General features: G+C 38.2%; 1 protein-coding gene across 2 annotated transcripts in view; it reads left to right on the forward strand.

Annotated features, from left to right (window-relative positions):
- LOC140283144 (anoctamin-4-like) overlaps window positions 1-12,372 on the forward strand; it is a 61,731-nt gene extending 49,359 nt beyond the window's left edge. For both annotated transcript variants that reach the window (XM_072377827.1, XM_072377828.1), the window contains 12 exons: window positions 117-281; window positions 472-508; window positions 755-866; window positions 2,355-2,412; window positions 3,896-3,993; window positions 6,240-6,382; window positions 7,508-7,660; window positions 7,734-7,881; window positions 7,991-8,110; window positions 8,461-8,566; window positions 11,045-11,248; window positions 11,794-12,372. In XM_072377827.1, coding sequence (XP_072233928.1) covers window positions 117-281; window positions 472-508; window positions 755-866; window positions 2,355-2,412; window positions 3,896-3,993; window positions 6,240-6,382; window positions 7,508-7,660; window positions 7,734-7,881; window positions 7,991-8,110; window positions 8,461-8,566; window positions 11,045-11,236 — 1,332 coding nt within the window. In that variant the 3' untranslated portion in view covers window positions 11,237-11,248; window positions 11,794-12,372. The remainder of the gene's footprint in view (window positions 1-116; window positions 282-471; window positions 509-754; window positions 867-2,354; window positions 2,413-3,895; window positions 3,994-6,239; window positions 6,383-7,507; window positions 7,661-7,733; window positions 7,882-7,990; window positions 8,111-8,460; window positions 8,567-11,044; window positions 11,249-11,793) is intronic.
- The last annotated feature ends 6,300 nt before the right edge of the window (window positions 12,373-18,672 follow it).

An 18,672-nucleotide genomic window follows, 5' to 3' on the forward strand; every position in this document is an offset into this window, starting at 1 on the left:
CATTCCATTCTAATGTCAAACTTATGTGTACATAATGATTTTGTCATTTATTTTTTAAAGAAAGTTTATTGATATTTTTTCTACTAGTGTTATTTGTTTTTTCATCTGTATCACAGATACTGGTGGTGATTGCCGCCGTGTTTGGCATCGTGATTTATCGTGTGATCACCGTCAGCACCTTTGCCGCCTTCGGTTGGGCACTGATCAGGAACAACTCTCAGGTGGCAACCACGGGCACGGCTGTCTGTATTAACTTCTGCGTCATCATGCTCCTCAACGTGGTGAGCGTCAGCTGTCTGTTAACTTCTGCAGGGGTGCAGCAATACAGCAATAACTGATAAAATGTCTCCAGGTTGTGAACACGAAGCACGCTTACATGTGGAAACATATATTTGCTTTTTAATAGTTCTAATTTTTTATGCTTAATTAGCTGTTAGCAAAATTATTCAGTCAAATTCCCTTTTTTCACAGCTTTATGAAAAAGTTGCTCTTCTACTCACAAACTTAGGTAAGTTAGCTTCACCGTATCTTATACATTTGAGTTAGTGTTAGTTATCATTATGAACATTTATAGTGTTCATTATGGCAACTGTAGGCTTATTTCTTCATCTATAATATTGTGAGAATCCTAAAATAAACTACTGAATCTCATTGAGATTTATGCATTTATAAAACAAAAAAGTGTCCAATATGAATACTTTTATTTGTTTTTTATCATTGTGTCATGATTTCTTTTTACTCTACATGGCCACAGAGCAGCCAAGGACAGAGTCAGAGTGGGAGAACAGCTTTACCTTCAAGATGTTCCTTTTTCAGTTTGTCAACCTTAACAGTTCAACTTTTTACATCGCCTTCTTTTTGGGAAGGTGAGGAACTCATGCTCGCCTCACTAATACACTTCAGCATGTGACACTGCAGAAGTTGCACAGTCGTGCAGGAATTATTTACGCCATGCACTCAGACCAAAATGTATCAAGGAAATGTATCAAGGAAAGAATAGGAAATTATTCTTAATGTTGTAAACAACAATACATATAAAAGATGAAGAAAGACTAAGCACTTGTCACGGTGCGTGGTGCGAGAAGGGACCCAGATGCAGTTATTTTCCAAAAAATCAAAAGGTTTATTTCCAAAACGGGGAGCAGGAACAAAAGGCGCGGCAGAGCCGGATTATCAAAAATACTTAACATAAAAAAAGACACTAACAAAACCAGGCTATGAAAAAACACTGACTATGGCTATCTTAAACGGCTATGAGGCTGGCAATCAAACTTATCTTTTTCGTGGAAGCATGAAGGGATAGTGAGGTAAGGATTCTGCAGTGACTGAAAGGAAACCAGAAGACTAAATACTGTGGAGGGAGTGATCAGTGAATGAGGTGCAGCTGTGAACAATTAACCAGGTGACTTGAGTGAACTGAGGTGGCAGGGGAAAAACAGGACTAGAACATAACTGAAACCATGATTAAACAAACTGTGACATAACATAAACTTCTATAGCCGACTGTGACAGCACTTGACAGAAATTGTAGAAAGTGTAGAATCTCAAGTCTATATTAGATACTTAAACATGCACATTGTCAGGTTATTTATTCAAATCTGTTTTTTAATTGTTTTTACTGGGGTTTTTCTCTGTGCTTTGGCATTTTGTCCACAAACATCCTGCAAATTAATTTTTTTCTCACTGAAAACAAACCTTTTGAAAAACTCCAACTAGGGAAACTTCACCATAAAAGAAGAAGAAGAAGGCATCTTATCATGTCCTTTTTCTTTTGAAAAGGATTCAGCACAGTTTCATGGACAAACGCCATGTATAGCTGCAAAAATTTATTCTATTTAGATTTCTTAAGAGAAAAAATACCAACACAGACAAAATACCTGACCACATATACTCATTTTAAATGTCGCACTGTCTTCTTGTGGCTGTGGGGCAAAGTGCTGAGAATAAATTGTCTCGTCATTCAACTGTCTCATAATTGTGAAACAATGGAGTATGAATAAGACATTCCCTCAGTGTCAGTGTTATACTTCCTGTTTGTTGTAAATGAATGTGTCACATAAAAATTGCTGAGATTATAAACTTGTTTTTCTTTTTAGATTTGTTAAATTTTGTAAGTGGCACTCAGCAGGAAGGGGCCATCATAGAATATAACAAAATAAAATTCAGAAATTAAATTCACTGACAAAACCTTCACAAACCAGAAATGAAAGCAACTCTCTAAATAGAACTTTCTGAGGAACAAACTGAGTATTTTGTTAGCATTTACTGTTCAAGGACAGTTGCATTTCACAATATAAATATATGAAAAATATAAATGCAGTAAGGTTCTGGTTTGCTTTTTCCTTGGGTGACAGATTCACTGGCCGTCCAGGTGCATATCTACGCCTCATCAACCGCTGGAAACTGGAAGAAGTGAGTAATGGCTTTACTTCTCCCATGAGGTTCTGACAGCATTGTGGATCCAAGTATTTCTAAATCGGGCATTAAGCTATTACTGTATGCCCAACCTCCAAGCATTTAACCCCCATCAGCAGTAAGTTTTACTTCTGGAAACATGCAAGGAAAATAACACGATAAAGTCTTCAGGGACAAAATCCCTGAGCTGACACTTTTAGGCTCTGAACTAATGTGCTCCCACTTGTGATTCTACAGCTGCAGGAATGGAACAATTCTCTAAGCACAGAACAGTTTTAGCCCCAGTCAGCCTTTTGTCGCCATGCAGAATCATGACTGTGCTTTGAGAACTTACTGCCTTTGATTGCACGTTTGCAAAGCTGCAAAAAGCTCCAGCGACATCGTGATTATCAAAAAAACAGAGGCTTCCGAGGTGATCCGTGAAATTCTAAGAGGTCACCACTGGACCATCAGCTGTTTTCCAAAAAAAACTTTGCTATGCACATAAGTGCTGGTTATGAGTAGGTGCACATGCAGTATAGCATTGGAAAGCCAAGATTCTTGTGATTTGATTTTTGGAAAGCATTTACGATTCAGATATTACACCAACAACTGTCAAAACCAAGAGTTACAGCTAACTCACCTGTTAAGCATCCAGTTAATCCACTGAGCAATATTTCCATAGCAAGGATGTCCTGACAAGGGTCCTGTTCGGTAAAACAAAGACCCCCAAAAAGTTTTGTGAATATATTCCCTAGATTGCTGAAGCATCATTTCCAATTAGCCGGGAGCTGTGCCTGATCCTCACGTTTTCTCTCTCATAAGTCCGGTTTGCATCTTGATGTGCGGACTTCAAACTAAAGACCTTCTCCTTTGCTTCTGACTGACACTTCACGAGAGGAAATTCTCTCATGTCTGCAAAATAGCAAGAAAGTGCCGTGTATGCAAAGAGCCAGCTGTGAATATGCTTTACGTGTAATAGGTGAGTCCAAAGACTGACAGGACAGATTTGCAGCTCTCACAGCTGCTTTGCTCACTGTCTCAGCAGAAATTGCTATCAAACATGAGCAGGAGGTTTTCTCTGATTCATCCTGTGAGTTTGAAGTCTGCTTTTTAAACAGCTGCAAGAAACATGCTGGTAATCACAGTGCTGCCTGCGTAGATTCATACCAGGTCAGTAGGATGTCGTAGAAAATGTCACCAGGACGAATGGTGTTCAGAATATCATAAGAATGTGGACAAACGTGGACCACCTCTGAATGTGGCCAAAGTGGATCTACAAGAAAATATGTCTCAATCCATGCTGCGTGTGTTCAGGCCTTTGCTTATCACTGTCCATTTGTGGCCTAGGACGCATGCTAGCACCATCTGTGAACAGGGTTGAAGGTTTTCACAGCTCCAAAGTATTGAATATGACTGTGAATGACACTTAGAAAACTAAGTGACTAATAGCAGGTTACAGCCATGTTGGCCATGTCTTTCTCTCTTCCTGCTGCTGTAGTGCCACCCCAGTGGCTGTCTTATTGACCTCTGTATGCAGATGGGGATCATCATGGTGCTAAAACAGACATGGAACAACTTCATGGAGCTCGGCTACCCGTAGGTTACTTTACTTTAATCTTGAAAATAAATCCATGTCTTGTGTTTTTTAGCTATGCTAGTTTTTTAAAAGATGACAATGTATTTCTGATGCTGGTCCTTCAAGTTTTGGTGTTCTTCTTTTTCATCCAATTTTTTTTTTGTTGTTGGTTATTTTTAAAAATAAAATAAAAAAACATGTTAGATGACCAATGCTAAAATTCGATATGTCGAAGAATATAGTTATATAAGTTTTGGATGGTGGCTGGGGTCAATTTAATCCATTCATGTTGTGATTTGGAGCTATATAAATAAAATCCAATCGAACTGAACCTAGCAGAACTGTTCTATGTTCCAGATTCCTTATTTACTCGTCCAAAATGTATCAGAGATGTTCATTTATGTTAATATCTGATGTTTGTGAGATGAATTTGGACCTTAGAAGTAACCCTGCCAAGCAGAGTTATTACAGGACCGAGAGAATTCCATGATATAACTGACCACCTCCACGTTTATCTGGTGGGGTCATGCAATCAGGCTTAAGAGCTTCTTTGGGTATCCTACTTTCGTCAAATTTGTTCTAAACAAGGAAAAAGTGTAAAAAATGTTCATCTGAGAAGGTGACATTCTTCCACTGGTCTGCGTTTGACCCCTTGGGATTTATATTGTTTTACGCATTGTTCATAGGGGTGTGTTCCTTTACTTTATAGGACTATTTTATTTGGATCAAGATGCATGGTTAAGATTCAATTCAGTGATTGCACATGTTTATACACAGCAATTATGTTAGATCCAATGAAATCTTGACATTTCTTTCATCAATCATAGTGCTTATGATACATAATAACACTGAAAAAAATGCATTTGATAGTTCTTGTTTAAGTCTTGCACACATTTCGTCACTAATACTTTCTAGTTGGTATCTTTTAACACAGTCCTAATGTATGTGCAGTATCATGTCATAAAATCTATCATTCCCAACTACACTGTAAGTTTGTAAATCTTAAGCAATAAATCAGGCAATAGATGCAGTAATTACCTTTGACCTCATCAAGTTGTGGTTAAGTTGAGGTAGCATCAATATCCATGTCCGTATTTAGTATTTTTTGTTGTTGATGATGCTAGCTGTACTAGCATCCAGGGATTTCACCCTGATGACTCAGCAGATAAGTGTTTAAATTTGTCCTGCTACCGCAGTACTTAATCAGTGCTTTTGTAGAGTGTCTCCTCCTTCTTTAAAATTTTTTTTTCCAGTAATTACACTTGATTGTGCATTGTAAACCATGTCAACATTAAGAAAATGGACATTTGTGTTTACCCCGCAATGGCAATGTAGGTATACGCTGCTTTTGGTGGCAGGTATGAGTGGGGCAACCGCCACTCAGGCCGTCTGATTTAATTAGTGTCATTACTCATGTGGACACACCCTGATGCTTTCCTCCTGTCATTGATGTTGACATCTTTGATCTGCAGCAAAACCCTTGTCAATTAAATTGTAATGGTTGAATCTGGCTGTCGACTAGTTTATGGCACATTTTCTTTGTCTCATAACCATTAACCTTCCCACCCATAACTGTTCACAAATGGGAGGGGGATTTGATAATGGAAGCCCTTCCAAGGTCTCCAGGTGTGTTGAGCTCACAACAGGCAGTTTTGGTTGACAAAATGTTGTTTTAGTCATGCATATACTTTAGTAGTTATAGTCTTGTAATTTCTCAAATATAAGTTTTTTAACGCTCTGCTGTTTCCAAGTTTTGTCATCCATCCTGAGTAACACCTCTCAGTGCTAGTTTTCCTTGTTTTTTGTTTGCCAAAAGGACAGTTTCCATTGAAACATTCGACAACTAAGGAGTTTTTATCAAAGACACCCCAGGAATATATGTACGCATTGTATACATTACACATTGTAAAGAGTTGCCCTCTTTTGAAGTTAGAAAAGTAAAAAACTTCAACATATACTCATGCACAGATCACCTAAGAGATAAAAGATACTTGCTTATTACGTCAACTAGAGGATGTCCATATATATAGATAAAGTAAGATTTATGAACCATTCTGATTCCTATTTATGTCTGACCATCAGCAATAACATGACTGTCTTTCTGGACAATGTGCCTGTAATTTTTGCATACATTAGTAATTTCTTTAATTAATAATAAATCACATAGATTACTTGAGATATATTAAGAGTCTCCTGTATTCCTGGGCTACTAGTTTGGTCATAGTGAAAAAAGAAAAGAAACTGCCATCACGTCTTGTTTTTTCAGACTTGTCCAGAACTGGTGGACTCGGCGGAGGCTGAGAAGAGAGCACGGCCACATCGCAAAGGCCAGCTTCCCACAGTGGGAGAGGGACTACAACCTGCAGCCAATGAATGCCTATGGACTCTTTGATGAATATTTGGAAATGGGTATATTGTATCCCAATTTCTATGCATGTTTTGATATTGCTAAACCTTTGCAGACAACCTTTAATATGTTCGGGAACCTCACATGCACTCTACAGTTTAATCCTCTGTGGTATAATCACATTTTCTAACAAGATATTTTTTCATTATGTGACCAAGCAGATGCAATCCATGTTACGTAATAGTGATGTTGACTTGCAGTGGATTCAATTTGAGCCTAAAGCTTTTCCACATGCCTCCATCTTTCTTGTTGCTCTCCACTCTATACATGTATTACACTAGACATGTAAAATTTCTCCTCTGCATATGTTTATGGTTTCGCTTTAAAGCAAACTAAAGGCTGCACAAATGAAACTTTTCTATGTAAACAATGAGGAAATAATGTGCAATGCGAAATGGGTTGTTCATATAGACAAACCTCTTGAGAATTAATGCCAAACTCTGCAGTTCCCCTCAGCTTCAGGGGGCGTTATCCTATAACATCATTTTCAATCTAACTGTTATCAGCAGGCAGATTTTTGTAGGAGATAAACACACATTACATCAGTTTCCAACAATAAATGTTAAATGTGGAAAGAAACAGTCAAAACTATGACTCTAAATTAATGTAAACAACTGCACATGAAGTGTGACGCATGTCTCCTGTGCTATGACACAGGATTAGTGACTTCTACTTTACTTCAGGTTCAACCCTTTGGGCAATTGATCCTCATCAAGATAAAAGATCAACAAATGCAAAAGTACTAGCTCTAAACCTCTGTATTCTTTATAAAATATAAAATATAAAAACTGTTATCTCCTTCCTACCTTTTGTTATGTTGTCCAAACTCTTTGGTTAGGGATAGGGTTACGGTAGAGGTCATGTAACATTACTTTACATTGTCACTTGATGTTTTTGGTGGCTTCTGGTGATGTCTTAAGCATGAAAACAAGTGCATGCATGGCTGTGCATGTGCAGGGCTCAGATGAAGATTACCTTTTACAACAATGGTGTTATATGTCACAAGCATAGTGTTTGCCCAAAAGCAAAAACAGATTTGTTAGTTACTCTTTAACCTAAAGTCATTTTGCGGAGCCAAAAATCTTGAATTGTCGATCAGGACCCTGAAGATTTGAGTTCCCTCTCAGTTTTACAGTTTGGCTTCACCACCATCTTCGTGGCAGCGTTCCCTCTTGCTCCTCTCTTGGCACTGATCAACAACATCATTGAGATTCGTTTGGATGCCTACAAGTTTGTCACTCAGTGGCGGCGACCTCTGCCATCACAAGCAAAAGACATAGGTAAACAAAGCTCTTTTAGAAAGGCTAATTGTTGTTTAGGAAAAAAAAGGTCTGACTGATGTGTTTATGGCAGGAATCTGGTATGGTATTCTGGACGGCATCGGCATCCTGTCTGTCATCACCAATGCCTTTGTCATCGCAGTTACTTCGGACTTCATCCCTCGCCTTGTTTACGCCTACAAGTATGGACCTTGTGCCGGTCAGGGCCGAGCAGGGGAGGGGTGAGAGATGACTGAATTGTTGTTTTTAATGTATGCTAATGTCACATGGTGTAGGATTAGTTTTAGATGTTGTATATGTTGAGTAAAATATGTTTCTTTTATCTCTTAGGTGTATGATGGGCTACGTGAACGCCAGTCTATCAGTTTTTCGAGTATCTGACTTCGAGAAGAGATCACATCCCAGGACAAATGGCTCCGAACTGTTTGAAGAAGCTGTGAAGTACTGCAGGTAGTTTGTATGCTAATGTGTCTGCATTAGTGCTTTTCAAGTGTAAGATAGTAAAGCTGCAGACGCTTGTGCATTTTTAAAGTCCACATTTGGCATCAGCATTTGTGCAACACCAGCATGGATTTTGCATAATTCATCACTTTGCTAATGAACTGAATTAACCGTGACACAGGCTGTTACTGAGCCCCACATAAAACATGAAGTACAAAATAAACTGTTCAAATAGCTTTAGAGAAATAACCCAGACTCACAAACGCACATCGGTTGTAAAATCAGAAACCAGAGTTGATCATCTATGCTTCTTTGTGACCTTAGTGTTTTCTCTCCCCCCCCCCCCCCACACACACCAGGTATCGTGATTACAGAGAGCCTCCAGACTCAGCCGAGCCCTACTCTTACACTCTGCAGTTCTGGCACGTCCTGGCAGCTCGACTGGCATTCATCATTGTTTTTGAGGTCAGTGTTTTGTCGTTTGACAAATGATACCAGACAGCTGGCTGGCTTTGGGATTGTATTTCCTCTCATTACTCTGTCAATGCTTTTTATCTTTCTGTCTTCATCCTCTACAGCTCATCAGCATCATTCTAAGTGTTGCTCTAGTTTCATCATTCTTTCTCACTCACACACACACAAACTTGTTTTTCTATCTTTGTGTTGATTTACCGCTGGCATAATGATGCTTCATCAGCACAAAATTCACCGACTGGTTGACACTTAAGAGGAACAGGTTGTTTGCATGCAAAATTACAGAACAAAGCACCCCTGTTTCTGCAAATACCACAAGAGAGAATGCTTTATGAAAATTCTTATTTTTGTAAGACAGTAAATTAACAATGAATAGCTTTTTAGTTTATGTCGACACTGAAATTAAATCTCCCACTGAAATGCTTTCAGCTTTGAAACTGTCCTCATCATACTTGAAATTCTATTTATTTTTTTGCTGAATTAATTTCATATTATAAGGAAACTGTATATTGTTTGATATAAAGTACTTTGTTAATGTCTTGAGTCTTCCCCTCATTTATTCATATTGTTATTTTCAAGGAGTCAATAGTTCTCCAGGCTTTCTGAAGATCTTTCAAAGTTTTTCTTTGGACATTGGTTGCTTTTTCACTCATTTTCAGTCCAGTCCTTGTACCTGACTGTGTTTTTTTTTGTTTAAGCCACTTAACATGAATGACTAATTGAAGTGTAAAAAAGGCATCTAACTCAAGGGATGAACCAATATTGTGTCTGCACATAACAGACAACTTAGAAAAGTACAAATTTTAAATAGTTTGTTTAAGTAACTCAAAAAAAATTGTTTGTATAGGAACACTTCCTGAATTCATCAGATTCAGTGTGATATTTATTTGAGGTGGGACGCATAAAGTTGAGTGTCAAAAAAAGCTCCAAGGCATCCTTTTTTGAAACTCATTTTAAATGCCTTTAAATGCCTAAAAGTCATATATAAAGGCATTTATTTTTAAAATGCCTTTATATATGACTTCTAATAGCAACGTATTTCAGCTTGCTAGCCTTCTTCCAACAGAAGAGAGTCCAACAGATTGACTGGAGTCCTGTGTGCTTTTCTAGTTGAATTCCACCAATTGGAATTCTTTCCCAGTAATAGAATTTTCAGTCTATAGTTCTCCTCCTTTAGGAAACCCTGGAAATTAATACAATATTGCAACAGGAGATGGAGTCATTTGGCCCAAAACAAAAATAGGTTAATAAGGTGACCTGAAAAGAGAACATTGAAGAGGCAGAGTTTCTCAGAAGTAAAGATGGGCAAAGATCCAGCAGTCTGCGAAGAACAGTCAACAAATTGTGGAGTAGTTTCACAGTATTATTCATCAACATGAAATTGAAAAAACTTTAAATATTCCATCCTGTACAGTATATAATATTATCAAAAGATTCTGACAATATTGAGACATCTCCATGGGAACATGGTGGGAATCAATATTGGATGCCCGTGATTTTCTTCTATAAAGCACTGAAGATGCCACATGTGAACATGACCCAAAAAACAACATCAGAGACAAAGTGGAAAACTTTTCTGCGATACTTGATGCTGGCTTAGTATGAGGGTTAGTGCCTATGGAAATGAAAACTTTCACATCTGCACCATCAATGCTGAAAGTTATTGACAAGTTTTAGAGCAACATATGCTTCCATCCAGATGACATAAAAATTATTGATGATGATTGTAAGTGTCAGAGAGGTAAAAAAAAAAAAAAAAATGGTGACAACAAAACTTAATACTTTTTTTGTTGGAGACCTAAGAAGAGCTGAGTGTCGACCAGCTTAGATTAATATTTTTTCATGCTTCATACCTGAATAATAAATTAAGTGAGGAAGACTGATTTTCATCCAGTTTCACAGTTTTTATCAGGAGAAACAGGAGTACTCTGGCTTTGGGCTCAGTGTACCACTCTGAACCCAAGTTCACAGAGTTTGAGTTGAATTGTAGGTAAAGTCTGACATTCCTGTGTCTGAAGGAACTGCTAGTAAAGATGTGGCTCTGGTGATTGTTTAACTATGATGGCACATAGTTTTTCACAAACATGACCATCCATAAATCACAGTACAAAGAAAGTACAGCAGAGCTAAACTCACTGGAGTTCTGTAGCTGACTGACCTTTCCCAGCTTCTATCAGCAGCCTCAGTGCACCGCTGTGTGCGCACACTTCCACTAATGAGGACACACATGGGTGCTTCACATTTATCCCATCAAGTCCACAACTCCAGTCACACTGCAACAAATCCACATTTAGGAGCCTTTAAGAAAGAAAGGTTAAAGCTGCATTTTGTAGTTTAAAAGCATATCAAATAAATGTGTCATAAAAAGGTTTTACTCTGCATAAAACAGCAGAAGTTTGCAGCATGTTTGCTTTGTTCATGTTGTGGAGGTATGGCTCCCGGCTTTGTGATGGCGCTTTGTTTTCACAGCACATGGTCTTCGCCATCAAGACCCTGATCGCATACCTAATCCCCGACCTTCCCAAGGACCTGCGGGACAGAATGCGCAGAGAGAAGTATCTGATCCAGGAGATGATGTATGAGGCCGAGCTGGAGAGGCTGCAGAAGGAGAAAAATGAGAAGAAGAAGAAAGACAAGGCCCATCACAAGGAATGGCCCTGAATATGCCAACTGGTACAGCCAAAGTAGCATCACTATAAGTCACTGAAATTAAACCCATGACTTTCAAATTGGTAAAAGTTAAAAGTTAGAGTATGGAATTTGTGAAATCATGATTAAACTTGAGGGTTTAGACTTCTATTCACTTTTCTATATCTAAATCCCAAACGTCTTAATATGTTGCCGAAACAATTTGAACGTGCTGTCAAATTTAATGGGTTCCTCCTTTGCTCCACCTTTCCACCTGATTTCATCACGATGGAGCCGGTAGTTTTTATATAATCCTGCTGTCAGACAATTATTTACCTCAGCTGAGTCTGTACATACTCAGCAAAGGTAAATGGATTTCATGTGGATAAAATTTTGTCGTAATGAAGAAAGTAAAAGTATGTTTGTTTGTTTTTTCAGTCACAGATGTTGCATTATGTTAGTTCAGTAAACAGAACAGATGTTGACAGAACCTATTGGAAATCCGACTCCATAAGAGAAAACGGAGCAAACGATTTGCTGATTGTGTTCCAGTGTTTACAGGCTTTACTCTGAGTTTCTCTAATTTCCAGGTCGTCAGCTGGAGTCTGGTTTTCACTGTACAGAGGAGGGAGAGCGCTGGGTTTCCCGCATGTATTGGACCCTCATATTTTCCTCCTGCCATGTCAGACCAGCGCCTCCTGTTGGACAGCTGCAGGAGTGCGTTCAGCACTCCGTGACCTCAGTCTTTGTGTCTGCACATGCAACAGATGGGACGTTTGACTGCAGGTTTTACTACTTTTTTCTCCTCTTCGGAGTCTCAGCAGCACACAGCTTTAGCTCCTGAATGTAGATTTCAAGCAAAACTAAATTTTTCCAGATATTTTTGTTTTAGGAACTACTCTGCTGCTCTCTGGAGCTTAATGAATGATGAAACCCTGTTTACATTTCTCCTTGTTTAGGGAGTTCACATTTTGCTTTATTGTACATAAAACAGTTGAAAAGAATGTCAGGCCATCTGCTCTGCTATAGTGTAGTGCAATAAAGATACATACAGATCTATTCTATCCAGGCTGCTGTGGTGCTGTCCACAGTTTGCTGACACCAGAGATGCTTTCCATTTGAATTTAGATTGATAACTGCTGTAATAAACATTATTTATTGTAAAGAAATTTGACTTTGTGTTTATTGCATATTTCTTCAGTTACCATGGTCTTCTGTTGTTTTAGCATTCAATGGCCAAATGAAGAAGCAGACAATGTCAGGTTGTTTTTTTTTTGTACACGGTGAGAGATTCCATTCTAATTTCTTTGAATTGCATAAAAGGTCATTGGCAGATTTCCATCTAGTTAAAAACATGTGGAAATATAAATTAGATGCATTTCTTACTTAAATGTAGATTATTTTTATGTTAAGCTTACCTACCTACAACAACAAAAGCAACCCCTGCACTTTGTTTGCATCTTCAGAGAAGATTTCTACATCACCATCCCAGCTCAGAGTAGAAACATGCAGCCTACTCATCTTTATTTCCATCCCACTTCAAGTTGGTTGCTGTTCCTCAGATGTGGGAAGTTGAAACTCTTCACTTGTTCTTGCTTTTTGCTTTGCTATTAACATCAAATTCCCATCAACAGTTAGTTCACTTCAGAAAGAAAGATTGCCATGCTCTACATGGTCTTTGATTAATGTTCTAAAGCCCAACCTGAAGAAAATTTCCAAAAGGAAGTTGGTCATTCTAAATGCATCAGAGGTTCCATCATTACTTGTTAAAGGAGACATTTTACACCTGTTTTTCACAAGTTGTCACAATTTCCCGAGGTCTTGCTTTGGTGTATGAGACATGCTTTGGTCAAAATTTCATTTGGATTAAATACAACAGCTGTTTTCTCATTGCTATTGACACAACACTCTTCAAACTAGTCAGGCTTAGAGATGGGGAGTGGAGTTGAGCATCAACTCAATCTACCTCTTACTCCGCCCCCCACAACTTCCTGGGGTTGTGCCTCTCTTTAGACCTACATCCTTGACCTATGGCCTCGCCCTACCATAGGCACCACAAGGCAAAGAGAAGAAAGCATGCTTGCCGAACAGAACACAACTGTCTCTGAGAAAACTGACCCTGAACTGGAAGGAGTTTGACCATTGACCATTGAGGCTTCAGCAGGAAGTTGTTGAACAATTAGTTCATGGATGTTCATAAGATGGGTGAGGACACAATGTCATGCTGGCTGTTGTGCAACTTGCTGCAAGTGATTTGAGTTTCTATCATACAGTGTGTTTCACCACAGTACTTGTCATCAAAATGTATTTTCCCATGATTGAAAATGTTTGGCTCTCGAGCGATGTAAGTGATCACTACCAGCAAGCAACGCTTTCTCATCAACAGTTCAACCAGAAAAGATTCAATGAATAAAATAATGGTAAAATCATAACATTAATCTTTAAGAAAGTTGCAGCAATAACTCGCTGTAAGTCTATAAATCAGTGTCAACTAAGCTGTTAGCATTTGCAAGAGCTTTATGGCAAAAAAAGACATTTTAAAAACTATTATTTCTCAGATAACCCACGTCTGAAGTTTGACAGCAGAGAGCTGGAACTGATCCCTCTTTGAGGCAATATTTGTTCATGAGCTCAACATTGAGCTGGCACAAGTTGGTAAAACAGTCAGATGAAAAATGGTTGCTACACGCACACACAGTCTTTAGCTAACTCTTGATGGAACCCTACCCAAAAATATAGTTTCTACATGGTCTTTTGCATCCTCTAAAGCTGCTGGTAGCTGTAAGCTTCATGTAAGTTACAGCTGACAACAGATCATTTTCAAAATGAAGCCTGTTGAAAGCATAATGACAAGGATTGAGCTCACAATTTGAAGCCAAAGAGAGGAGGAAGGGTGAACTTCACAGGAGTTTGCCATACCCGCTTCATCTAATACAGGGTCGCAGGTGGGCTGCCAGCAGCCACAGGGTGAGAGGTGGGGTATACCCTAGACAGGTCACCAGTTCATCAAAGACACAAACAATCGTTTATTTTAGAATAACCAAATAACCGCATGTTTTTGGATATTGAGAGGTACCCAGACAGAATCCAAGCATGCATGGACAGAACATTCAAACTACACACAGTATGGCCTTTCCATTAATTCTGTTACTGTGAGGTGACAGTGCTAACATTCACACTATCCAATCCTCCACTACAACGCAACATTTTTCGAATTGTTAAGTCAATCATTCCCAAGCTTCACACCAGATCTGATAAAAGTCAGATAGAAAAACAATTTTCTGAATGGAAAAAAATCAAGAAAGGCAATTGCACAAGGAAGAACTTGGGTAAGAAACTAAGTGAGAATATCATTTAGACCAGTAATTCTCTTTTAAACCACCAGAGGGGGAGCAGAGTCTGTGGTTCCAGTTAAGTATCAGCACAGACTCGCACAGACTGACTCAGAAATTTCTAGAAATAATATGTTTGGTCATGTAATACTTAAATTATAGCTGATTAAATTACTTTAATGTGTATGAGTGAAGACTCTAAATGTCTGATAACACTTGAACTGCCATGCAGCTGGCCACAAGGTGCATCTGTATCATTCCCATTGCAACTCTTTATCATTCCTTAATTTACCATAAAAACAACATTGCTCTTTGGACAATTGTGTATTTACTATTAATACATAAAACTACATTTGTATTTCCATCATCATGGATAAATTTGTGACTGGTAAGGTGCTGTTGGACGTCCCTTCAGAAGCACTTTAATTCCCAAACACGTGTGTTTATCCAACATCATCGTTCTGAACATAGAAGTAATCATAGATTAGGGAGCAGAGGTTTGTCCTCCAACATGGATTACTCTGGTGTGGTGACCTTAACGAAAACTCCATTTTGATTATTAAAAGCGGGGGACAGAGTAAGCAAAGTGTGTTTTGGTTCCTATTAAGGCAACTCCTGTCCGCCGATAAGAGGATTAACTCTGACATACGCTTAGGAGTTACGCAAGGCAGTCAGAGGATAAAATCTGACATTTCCTCATATCCTGTATTTTGGCAGTTCACACTATGTGAAATTGGTGTGGCTTAATGAGGTGTGGTAGAACGGTGACTATGCAGCATAGAACAGAAGGGATAGGTGGAAATAGGTAGGTGCCTTGATTTGAAAAGACATAAAGTTAAATTTGACTAATTTTATTTACATGTTAAGTAAGATCATGTCATTAAAAATAATTACATTAACAATCATAGTTTCAAAATATCAAATTAGGCTGAAGCAATAACCTCAAAATAAAATATTGCTAGTTAAGTTCATGGTTGAAGGATATCAACTAATTTGTCTTGCAAAAGGTTTCCAGTTCTGGCAACGTGTGAGGCTTGCTTGTATAATTTGCTGTGATTTACCAGTGAAATGTTCCACATGCCACTTGCTGTAACCCATCCCAAAGCAGTCATTGGCTTTTCCCTGTCTAGCAACCCTAAAAACAGTTCCTACAAAAAATTGTCCTTCCAGATCTCAATTTCACCTCAACATTCTTAGTTACATCATAAACTTGGCTGCCTGGAAACACTTTATATCTCTCATGTTCCCATTCCACTTTGTGGGCATCAAACATTTAGATTTTTAGAGTGTCTCGTGAAGCAAATGACTGCTGATTGTTAGGACTAGATTGGCTTAGCATTTACAAAGTTTTTGACATTTGTATCACAGAGCTTTTTCTAACAATAACTGTAAATAAGTCTCAACTATAACAATCCATTTAGCTTTGACTTCGGTAAGTTATTTGAGTGCTAAAATCTTTTATATCCTTCCACCTTTTCTTTCAACTCAAACAACACACATTTAAAATACTAAACCTTCTCAGAGTGTCGAAAAAAAAAAATGTTTCAGTTTTAACTTTATGTTTTATGGAGATAAGTTTATCTTCAGTCTCTCACTGCCAGGCCTCCACAGAGCTGTCTCTGCACTAGATAATGTTTTGTATGTACTGCCTTGACATCTTTGGGGAAAAACATTGTTTGTAATAGAATAAGTAACCCAGGGGCTGCATGAGACTGAATGGGAAAAATGCAGAAGTCTGAATACCATCAGAATTTCATTGCAAGGTAAAATTCCTACATAACTTTGCTTTAACAACATCAACAATGACCCCATTCAAAATCCTGTATTTTACACATCGCACCTTTAACTCGCTCTATTTTCATAGGTCTAATTTTTATGAAACTATAGCAATCTACCTTCCCATAACCAAACAATGTAAAAGCAGAATTAGCAACTAGCTGGTGAGCATATAGACATGCTAAACAGTTATAGAGATATATATTTCCCTTTAAGAGTCATGGCTACAAAAACAGAGCAAAAAGGAGGGTAGGTGCAGGACTAACAGGGCTGTAAATTATGATGTTACTCCATGTTTGACAGATATAAATACAAATCAGGATGAAATTCTTGTGCATGACTTGTAATCCTGAAATTACAAGTCATGCACAAAACCAACATCAAAGTTGTGGCAGCTGCCCTTGCAAGGATATAATAAGCACTGCACAGCTGAATACAATAAGCTCTGCCGAATCAACACTTGTGTTTCACTTGTTTTTTTATTTCACTTCATGTTAAGTTCTGAAATATTTCCAGAAACTGTGACTCCTGATGGAAATGTGTCTTAAATGCAGCTTGTTGCTGATAACATACCAATTCTGCAATGACGAAAAATGACAGTGAGACAGCTGGGTGATCTAGCATAAATCAGGTCCACTTTTTAGGCAATGATCATGATGAACGATGTGTAGATCACTGGTTTTCTTAAATCTGGGTCCATCTGGACACTTAATGGCTGTTAATGTGTAATTTCACCGCCTTTGTCTGGACAATGTCTCAGCTGCATCTGAGTACTTTCCAAGACATCACAACCACACTGCTCACAATGCAACCTTCAGAGAAAGGAAATGCTCAGCTGGTATGTACATCTGTACTGAGTTTATTTTCATTTGAAATACTTGATTAATTAAAGAAATTTTAGCAGATAACAAAATTTTGTGAATCTAAATTGGTATTAATCTCAATTAAAAATTTAAATGCTTGATAGTCCTACTGTTCATTACATGAAGCCAACTTTAAAATGAGTTGTCCCTATGAGTTAGACTTGCTGAAAACCTAAAAATTAAGCACTGTAGACTGAAAAGTGATCAGTTACCAGAATCTCTATTTCCTATGGCATTAATGTAAGTTAGCAACGAAAAAGAAAAGAACTTTATTGAACACATCCATCGGTGTGGCATCATGCCCCATCCCCAGGCTGTGTGAGCTGCTCAGTAAACACAGCGCTGCCACTAGAATTTATGTCACGGATGGTTTTATTCTGTGTTGCGTTTTGATTAGTTTTCTTCATTGCATTCAATGTTTTCAAGGTTGCTGGACTCAGACACATGATTTGCATACAAGACTGAAGAGAAAACACTCACATTTTGTCAGAATGGCTCCTCTGTTTATAATCAGATATACTTTGATTAAACTACTTAATTTTAATTTGTCCTGCTTTTCAATATCTTCTACATCTTTTGCCCTTTTATTATTCCCAGAATAACATTGATTTTGTACATTCGGTACATCATTATAAGATTTTCTCAATTGCTGTCAAATGTATTTTAATATCATGAGAACCCAGTATGCAAAGTGGTCCGGTCAAACTTTAAATCAAAGGCACATACTGTAAATCTGTGTCTTGCAGCTCAATTGTTTTTACCCCCCTGTCCAAGCACAGTTTCCTTATGCAAGTCTCTCCTCAAACAGAATATTTGTACTTATCAGTGGCTTTAACAGAACAAACAGAAGGCCAGGCAGTCAACCCAATTCCTCCCCCTCGTAAACTGCACACCATACAGACGAACCACCTCTTTTAAATGTCAAGGCTCCTGCCTTGCTGATAACAAGCAGTGCTTGTACGTCGCCTGGCAGATTGTTTGCACGTACAAACATCAGACAGCAGGACCCTAATGTCACATCATGGATCATCACTGCAAACACCTGGAAAAAAAAATTGGAGGGGAAAAAGAAAACCAAACACTCCTGCTGTGTCTTGGTTGTAGTTGCCAGGGCGACACAGCTGACAAGTCCATCTCTATTTTCCTCCATCTTTCTCTCTTTTCTCCCTGTGTTTGTCTTGATCAACATGACTTATTTTTACTGAGCATCTCTTTTGGGTTACATCTATAACTAACAATATTAGTCTTCAAAATATGTAGAACATAGTTCAACTGATCAGCGGAAAGTATTAAGTACAGATAAATCCATCACATTCAGGTACTATTGTATGCTTACAGACGGACATGTGGTCTATATATAGACGTGCCTTGAAAGTAATGTTTACAATCTTTTTATTTTCATAATTCAAGGACATTCTTTTCAAGCTGCAGAACATCCTCTACATTAGTGTTCTCACTTGTGGCTCCTCAAGAAAGAATCCTACTGAAAGCAGAATGA

Source organism: Leuresthes tenuis, unplaced genomic scaffold (genome assembly GCF_036924035.1).
Source record: "Leuresthes tenuis unplaced genomic scaffold, fLeuTen1.0.hap1 SCAF_23, whole genome shotgun sequence".
NCBI lineage: Eukaryota > Metazoa > Chordata > Actinopteri > Atheriniformes > Atherinopsidae > Leuresthes > Leuresthes tenuis.